Below are 7,698 nucleotides of genomic sequence, written 5' to 3'. Positions count from 1 at the left end.
CTCTCTAAATAAAAACAAATATTTATTACTAACCTTGAGTATAATATAGTATACAAGCGCTTTAAACTGAAAAAACTAATTTAAAATAAAATTGACGCACTTTTAAAATTATTTAGAGTAACCTGTTTTACTAACCTCTGCGTTTATAAATATAATTAAAAAAGTTGTTAAAAAAACTATATGATAATACCACCAATATAATTAAAAAAAGTCTTCCTATAACAGTACGGGATATATCTAAACTTGATTAGACAATTTCCAAACTTAAAACCAAGCGATTACTTTATCAAGTTACCAGGCCTCTTGAGAGTAAGAGTTGACGTAATCTGACGAATCAATTACGCATTGAATTACTACATTATACAACATATCGCATAAATAAATTTAGCGTATACCTAAACAGCCTAAATTTTGAGATAGTTAAATCTACGGTTCTGAGCGCCCTCGGCAATATTTAACATTCCTTTTGCTTTAGTTTAACTTGTGTATAGGCTTAAATCTAATACTTTAAACTGTTATAACATGCCATTGGCTATTGTGGGTATTTATTGGAATGTACTAAATCTTAAATAACAAATTAATATTACGTAATTTAAAATCTTTGAAATGGATAATATATCTTTTATATCATTCTGGTAACTTTCTTATATCACAAAAAATACTTTCTGCTATCATTTCTACGCTTTGCTAAAAATTTTAAACATTTAAAATATTTTTTTTGTTACATAAGAGCTACATAAACAACTATATTAGTGTTGGGAGTTACATACAGCACAGCAGCCGGCTTGAAGTGTTTTTATTGCAATTATATTTAGGAATGCCGTCACATGTACAGCTGTTACCAGTTTGTTACTATCTTCAAGCAAAGACAGAAAGAGCGAATTTTAACGCCTTACAAAAGACCGTTTATAAGTCTTTATGTAAATTTTCTTATTTTCTTGGTTTTTAAAATATTTGGCAAATTATATTGTTAGGATTCTGTTAAAGGTTTTACCTTTAGACTGATAATAACTACTAGAACAATTTACATCTGCATATTATTTTTTATCTTAACCATTCGACTATTTATGTAAAAAAAATTTTTTTAAATTCTGATTTAAATGTTAAATAACCTACCAAAAATTTGGCAAACTATTACAAAGCTTTTTATAACTATATTTTAGACAAAAAAGTTACACTTTTTAAAACTTTTTGCAGACCAAAAGACATCTAAAACTACATAACTTAACCTATTAGATCTCGTCAGTCGTCATTAAATATTTACAAACACAATTGGTTCTAACCATTGTATACAACTCTATTCAATCCATTCATAGGCTACGGTAAAAACTCGAGGAACTGAAATAACTTTTTCTCTCCGCCCTGCTAACTACTTACAAAAGCACGGAACCGTAACATTACGTAGCCCGAAAGTTACGTTGCTGAACGTAAGGTTTTAAGTTCGATTCCTGGAGAAAGTAGTTTTTACATTTTTTTTAATATGTTTTCACTTTACTTTTTTTCTGTTTTAAAACAAAAATATTAGGCCAACAATATTAAAAAATATTAATAAATGATCTTGTAAAAATGGATTAAGTGAAAAAAATACTTAAAAGAGGTTGTTTTTTAAAATATAAAAGCAACCAAGTGTAAAAGAAGACAGGGGTATTGTTACTAGTTTGTCTAACCATCGTTACGCCTTATTACTAAAGCGTATCAACAACTACGTTACTAAGAATTTAGTCGAAAAAAAATTTAACATTTTTCAAATAGCGGAAAATAAACTGTTGACAAAAAAAAAATTTTAAAAGGAACTAATAAAAAAAGAATGAAAAACAATAATTATTAATAAACAAAAATTATTTTTAAAATAAAAAAAATTTAAATTTTAAATTAAATAATTATATAAAAACATAATCAATTTTGGCATTTCTATATTTTATTTTTTCTCTGCTACATACATATACGGAAAATAACAAAAAACATAATATTACAGCTCATTATAATTAATTTATAAATTAATTACAGAAATTAATTTAAAAATGTGGCACAAATTATTTATACTGCACAACTATTATATATTAGTTATAAAATATTGCTACTGCTAAATATATAAATTCTAATTAAAAATTTGCAACATAAAAATAAGTAACATTTACTTAATAAAATTCCTTTTAAAAAATTAAGTGGTTTAGTATTATTGAATATTTTTTGAAAACTTACATTAAATTAAAATAAAAAAGGTTTTTTAAAACAGGTTAAATTGTCACAATAAAATTAACGGTAATGTTATTGCTGTTCGTTAAAAATTGCACGATATAATATATTCGGAAGGTCGATAAAAAAACTACAAATTAAATATTTCATTTTTTTTAAGTAACAAAAAAAAACGTGCAAAAACATCCTTCAGACTTTGAAAACTTAATGCTATTTAGTCCAAAATAAAAACATTATTAGGAAAAAAATGTTATTGAAAATTCAAATGTGGGTGCAAAAAAATAGGGGGCAATGACAAGTTTAAAAATGAATAAACAAAAATTGCTACCAAGTAACTAAAGTACCTTATTTATAAAAATTAAAATACTTTCTAAATTTCAACACATGAAGTATTTAAAAAAAACATAATTTTGTTATTAAAGATTATTTTTTTTGAGTACCAAATTGAAATAAAAATGATGTATTTAACTAGAACCTAAAATTTAAACTGCATTTGCAACAAGGTGATTAAAAATATTTTTAAAATTTCAATACCAAAGCGATACATAAAAAAAGTAAAAAATGCAGGTATCAAAAAATGCAAAAACTACATATATAATTATATATCCAAATATAGTTTAATTAAGATAAAGTGTTTTATTTCTAAATATATGCACCAACCAATATAAATATACATGTTAAATTTCGAATGCTTAATATTAGGAAAATAGCAGCATGAAATAATAAAGATTTTGTATTACTTTTTACTATTTAAACAATTATGGTGACTTTATTTGTTTAAATATGAAATCAAATATTAAAAGTTTAGTAAATTGAGATATCAGAAAATAAAAAAAGGGATTTTAATAAAAAATTGAAGAATTTATTGTTGGATTGTTTCTGCTTAAAAAAAATTTATAAATAACATGCTCGTTTAAAAATTATTAGGAGATTTTAAATTTTTTGAGCTTAGTCTTTAAAAGTTAAAAAAATTTTAAAAAAATGCTCTTAAAATTTTCTGAGACTTTTTATAGAACCAACTTTTTTAAATACTTCTCTAACAAGCACATCCGGATGATTGATCTTCCTCCTCAGCTTCATCTTGAAGTTTAGTGGGAGTTGGGGTTCCTCCAAGTTGAGCTGGGAGCATTGTTTTATCAACAACTTCTTCCATTCTAGGAAGAAAAAAAATTTGACAATTTTGAAAAAAATATTGAAAATTTTTTTTTATAAAAAATAAAAAAAGAAAATTAGTTTTTATAAATAATATTATGTGAAATATATATATAATATTTTATTAATTATACACATTACACTGACACATATAATTACACCCTAATTGAAATATACATCAACAAAATCAATTTTTTCTACTAAATTTCGAAAAATATTGACAGCAAATCAATGAGAATCTAGTTAGACTAATTTACTATCAATTATAATTCAACCAAGCTTGTAAATAAGGGTAATTTAAATTTAAAATTATAAAAAAATTGGCATTTTTCATTTGGCCCACATTTAGTAAAACAATTTATAAGTAAATGTAAAAAAGGAATATTTAAAAAAAATTAAAAAAAAATATAGCCTATAAAAATAAATCTTGTTAAAAAAAATTTACAAAAATGAATATTTTTTTTTAATTTAACTTCAAGAAAAAGAAAAAATATACGAAAAACAATTTGTTTACCTTTTCATAACAAGATCAAGTAATAATGATACAGCACCATCTACATTATGACCAGTAGCTGCACTAGTTTCAAGGTAAGGTAACCTTTAGTAAAAAAAAAACAAATTAAAATAAAATGCTTAGCGTCTAATAAATATAACTGGAAAATAAATTGAAAACTTAAAAATATTATTTAATAAATGTTCACCTTAGCAGAAATAATTGTTTAATTAACATACATAAATTTTTTATTACATTAATAATAAATGAAAAGATTAATAAAATTACTAGAACTAGTTTGATACAACACATTTTAAATAGATTACTTATTTTAAAATACCACTCATCTTAAAAGCCATTTATAAATTTAAGTTTAATAAGATTAAAGAATTACAGTAGAATAAAAAAAAAAATTAAAATTTTATTTAAAAAAAAAAAATTTTTTATTATAGAAAATAAGTAAGTAACCTTAAATTAAATAAACAACATCAACATAATTAATATTTAAAAATTTACGCTAACAATATAAGAAAAATTGTAATTACAAATAATTAATTACGATATTGGGAATTAATTAAAACAAAATTACCCGTAATTATCAGCACATTCCTGCGCTCTCTCTTCAGATACTGCTCTCAAGTCTTCCAAATCACATTTATTTCCACATAATATTATGTCAGGTGCTTCACAGTAAGAATGCTGTTTTAATTGATCTAAAAAATATAAAAGTTTTTTTAACAAGTTGTAAAGAAGTTTTTTTAAAAATCTTTTTAAAGAATATAATATGTTCAATATAAACTTTCTTAATTTATGTCATTTTTTCTGAATGTTTAAGTAATCGTAGCATAAATTATGTTTGTTGTTTTGTTACAATACTATAGTTAAACTTTAATTAGTAGACCAAAAACAAATAAAAAGCAATAGTAAATATACAACACTCTATCTTATATGTTATTCTATTTCCACTTACAAAACAAACAAAAATGTATCTTAAACCTACAGACAAAGTGTCAAAATAACATGTTGTTTAAACTCATCTTTGACTAAAGGAAAAAGGCTATTAATATAAATACTTGTTAAACATTAGGTATTAAACATTATTAACTTAACTTCCTAGCAGTAATTATTTTGTTATGTTATAATGTATATTAACATGACATAAGTATCGGTATAAATTGATTACCATAAACTCTATAAAATAGTTTAATAATAATGGCACTTACCTAACCAATTTCGAATATTAAGAAAACTTTGTTCATTAGATAGATCAAAAAATAAGATGAAACCCATGGCATCTCGAAAGAAGGCAGTAGTTAAACTTCGGAACCTAAAAATTTTAAAAAAATCTTTTAAAACGAGTTTAATTTTTTTTTTTTTTAATGTCAAGATTTTTATGTTAAATGTTTATTAAACAATATAAAAGAACAATTGAGAATAATTACATACCAAAATTTATAATATACAAACTACCATAGTAATTAATATATTTATTTTATAACCATTTCATGTATAAAACATTTAAATATAACTTCCTTTACATATTGTAGTAGACAATAATTTAATTGCCCTATGATTGAAAGCTGAGCCTTTAAATTGCCATGTAACTAAGATCTAATTACTGGTTATTAAATTCCTTATATGGATCATTTGATTTAAATGGAAAAGAATTGACTACAAAACAGAGTTAAAAGCTGTAGGTTCTTTAAAAATAAATAGGAATTTTAAAATAAAAAAATAGGTATTTAAAAGTGCATTTAAAAATTTAAAAGAATTAAAAGAATGACAGTATGATACGCCAAAAATAACCCAATTCTTAACATGGAACAAAAATTTTCACGAAATTCCAAAACTATTAAATCATTATACAAGTTCAAAAAATTCAAAACATTAAGATTTTTAATAGGCCTATAAATTCCTGTATAGAAAAACCATGGCTTATTTAATCTTAGTTTAAAGAGAAGCACTGAGGCTGAAAGTTGCTAAACAAATATGCCTCCCTCTTTCTAAACAAGTTAAGACTTAACAACCTTAAACAACACGATAAAAAATTTCTATTTGCCAAGCCATAACGTATGATAAGCAATATAATTTACAGTTATCAATAAAGTACATATTAGAGTGTGAATTTGATATATAATACCGGTATCATAAATTTTAAAAAATCAATGTAAAAAAATATAAATTATAGATACTCTGGGTAAAAGTTAACTTTTTGGTTAATACCGCATTATTTAAAAAAAGTTATTATGTATAATATATATACATAAAGATTTTTTGTTATAGTAGGTTTTTTAAATAATTTTAATTATCTGCATTATTAACCTATATATAATTTATAAAAAAACAAGCTTTTACAAGCATTTTTTTAATCACGTTAAAAATACCTTACAATTACAAACGTATCATTTTACAATAACTTGCTATATTTTCTACGTTACAAATATATAAGTTTAAAATAGTTTAAATTACCTTTCTTGTCCTGCTGTATCCCATAATTGTAAATGAACTCGTTGTGGTCGACCAGAATCTACCCCAGTTGGTCGATAACTCTGCAACAGTTAAAATGTTACTCAAAAAATTCTTTCAATCTAAACTTAACATTATTTTAACCTAAATGTAAGAGGCTCTAAAACCTATTTTTAAACAATTTTTGATATTTTTAACCCAGTCCAAAATATAACAGTCAGTTATAGCTTATAACCTGGTAATATTGTTTGTTTATTTGCTCATTCTTTTGTTGACAAAAAATGTTTTATATTAGTAATTTTTGAAAATGCAAAAACAGAATAAAAACATTATGCTACACTGGGCCAGAGTAACAAATGCTAATCTATGTAATGTCTGTTTTTGTGGTGCGCTTGTAAATTATTGGAAAAATATATTAGTTGAAAGTTGCATCCATATAATCCAGTCTGGAAACTAGGGCAGTTTTCGACGAGATCTCGTGCGTGCAATCGTAAAAAATAGCGTTGCCGCACATGCACTTAAATTTTCGGTCTACGCGTACACGCGTTATTTATGTTGCATATTTACTTACGTCTTTTAGACATCAGGCGTGCAAATGCAAATTTCAGTCGTGCATATTTTCAAACAAAAAAAATGTTGTGCGTGCATGCTGCCCTACTTTCCAGACTGACATATAATTAAAACTGTGGGGCAGGCTATTAGTAATAATAACGACATTAAGAGAAAAATTTCACATTTAAATAAACAAAAAATTAACATACTACTCTTTTTTCCCTGAAGTCAATTCCAACAGTTGTTACAAATTTACTTTCAAATGAACCATCTGTATATTGATATAAAAACGACGTTTTTCCAACACCTACAAAAAGTGTAAATTTTTTTATTTAGTTTAAAATTAAAAAAAAAATATTTATATTTTAATTTAATATTCACCTGAATCTCCTAATGCCAGAAATTTAATTAAATAATCATAATCTGTAGTAGAATCATTAGAACTTGCCATCTTCCGATCTTGCTAATTTACTTAATTAAACAATTTTTTTTATTTTTAGAAATTGTCGAAGTGGTAATATCTGCAAAAAACTATTTTTTTAAATATTTAGAAAATTACTATCACTAGTCGTTATTTAAAATTAGTATTAACTAGATAATAACAGCAAGCTAATGCTTTAAAATCCATGCCTCCTCTTTACATTTAAAAGCATCGTTGTAAAATTTTACGTTGATGTATACACAGCAAACAAAATAAGAAATGTAACTTAATGTGACCAGTGTTTGCAAATGACGTTAAATTTTAGTAATAGTATGTCATAAATAATGCGTTTATCCCCTTTCTAAAAGCGATTATCCATTTGTTATAAATCTTAAACGTAAAGGTAAATATTTTATTT

The 7,698-nt window shown here is 24.0% G+C and overlaps 1 protein-coding gene across 1 annotated transcript; it reads right to left on the bottom strand.

Annotated features, from left to right (window-relative positions):
- Nucleotides 1–2,008: 2,008 nt before the first annotated feature.
- LOC145751835 (ras-related protein Rab-27A-like) lies at nucleotides 2,009–7,385 on the bottom strand. The gene is made up of 7 exons (XM_082567954.1): nucleotides 7,241–7,385; nucleotides 7,069–7,166; nucleotides 6,311–6,390; nucleotides 5,065–5,168; nucleotides 4,431–4,554; nucleotides 3,863–3,946; nucleotides 2,009–3,350 (listed from the first exon to the last, which is right to left on the bottom strand). Exons 1-7 carry the CDS (start codon nucleotides 7,308–7,310, stop codon nucleotides 3,233–3,235), a joined length of 678 nt encoding a protein of 225 aa, XP_082424080.1. The 5' UTR covers nucleotides 7,311–7,385; the 3' UTR covers nucleotides 2,009–3,232.
- Nucleotides 7,386–7,698: the final 313 nt, after the last annotated feature.

The sequence above is a fragment of the Corella eumyota genome, chromosome 5 (assembly GCF_963082875.1).
Source record: "Corella eumyota chromosome 5, kaCorEumy4.1, whole genome shotgun sequence".
In the NCBI taxonomy this organism is placed as follows: Eukaryota; Metazoa; Chordata; class Ascidiacea; order Phlebobranchia; family Corellidae; genus Corella; species Corella eumyota.
Note: the sequence above shows the minus strand (reverse complement) of the source record. Positions and strands in the feature narration are given on the sequence as shown.